Source organism: Pinus tabuliformis, chromosome 1_1 (assembly GCF_031772625.1).
Source record: "Pinus tabuliformis cultivar Carrire ecotype Pingquan chromosome 1_1, CPIR1, whole genome shotgun sequence".
In the NCBI taxonomy this organism is placed as follows: Eukaryota; Viridiplantae; Streptophyta; class Pinopsida; order Pinales; family Pinaceae; genus Pinus; species Pinus tabuliformis.
The window spans coordinates 400,054,861-400,056,288 of record NC_142297.1 but is presented as its reverse complement, the minus strand read 5'-3'; the positions used below and the strand labels follow the sequence as shown (position 1 = coordinate 400,056,288).

Here is a 1,428-nt window from a genome sequence, read left to right as displayed (position 1 = left end):
GGTTTGTATCGGACTTGAATTGACTCTCGTGGGTTATTTTTTTCCTTGGTGGACAATGTGCCTAAAACTTCGAACCTTGTTCTCATTCTTATATATAGTATATGCAATTCAATTACTCAAATCTATATATACAGAATTGCAGGAACAACGTTGGCATCCCCTGCAGAGTCTCCTTTGTTCAGTGACCACCAGAATTCTACTTCCAACGAAGGGATTCTTCGTGATGGGGCAAATTATTAGGCTCTTCTACATCATCCTACTTCTCCTCATACTCATTGCTTTTCCTGCCGATGCACTCCAGGATCCACACACTGTGTGCTTCTTCGACTTCAACTATACGCACGGTAGTACGTTAGACAGCAATCTGAATACAGTCTTTGATAGTCTTGTTCAACACACCTCCCAAACTGGTTTTAACACTTGTGTGGATGGCCAAATATACGGCCTCCTACAATGTTCCAGGGACACAACAGCCGAACAGTGCCGCAACTGCTCCCATAGAGCAGTCACTACAATTCGGCACAAATGTGGGAATACCGGCGGTGGTTTAATTTTGTTGGATGACTGCTTCTTACGTTATGAAAAATATGATTTCTTCGGACAAATGTCTACTGGTGGATGGTATAATTATAATCAAAGTAAAATGTCCACCCCCGATGTTTTTAACGCGGCTGTTGAGAGCCTATTAACCAATTTGTCAGGTGAAGCAGCGTCTGGATCTAAGTTATATGCTTCCGGAACAAGTACAGACTCCCTGTCTCGAAGGATTTACGGTGTGGTGCAGTGCACGAGAGATATATCGAGTATCCAATGCAAAACATGTCTCTTAAGCGCAATCAATTTTGTTTTATCAAGAATTCCTGGAAGCGCAGGAGCTACGGTTTTGAGCAAAAGCTGCAATGCCCATTATGAAATGTATCCTTTCTTTAACTCGATTTTGCCTCCATCTCCATCCACGGCAAAAGGGCCAGCTATTGCACCAACGAAGCGGCACACACAGTCGCCAGCTGTTACACCGGGGGCTTATCCGCCAGGGAAGCAGATGAACGGGTCAAATAGAAAGAGTTCAAGCAAAATAATCATAATTTTAGGTGTGCTGGGCGGCTTGCTTCTCGTATAGGTGTGCTCTACTTTCCTCCAATTAATGGTGGGTATCGCGTTGTGGTTAGGATGATTGTGTGAGGTTAATGAGATGATCGCGAGATGACTCTTTTTGGATGTCTGTTTGCTGTCTGGTTGCACGGTTGTGTTGTGGTCGCATTAGTGGTCTGCTTGCTCACTTTCTCCGTGTCGTAACTTAAAATGACTAAGTTAAAATTATTGAATTTTCTGGCTGTCTTTAAATTTCCATCCTTTCTTTATCTGGCGAGTCTCCTCAAAATATTTGTTTTATGCTGGGCTATGACAACTAATTTTACTAAATCCATT

At 42.8% G+C, this 1,428-nt stretch overlaps 1 protein-coding gene across 1 annotated transcript; it reads left to right on the top strand.

Annotated features, from left to right (window-relative positions):
• Positions 1–223: 223 nt before the first annotated feature.
• LOC149213346 (cysteine-rich repeat secretory protein 38-like) lies at positions 224–1,120 on the top strand. Its single transcript, XM_089388985.1, has one exon. It carries the CDS (start codon positions 224–226, stop codon positions 1,118–1,120), a length of 897 nt encoding a protein of 298 aa, XP_089245111.1.
• The last annotated feature ends 308 nt before the right edge of the window (positions 1,121–1,428 follow it).

What these genes read in the sequence shown, in the direction of transcription:
- LOC149213346 (XM_089388985.1), top strand. Translation starts at nt 224, where the DNA reads ATGGGGCAAATTATTAGGCTCTTCTACATCATCCTACTTCTCCTCATA.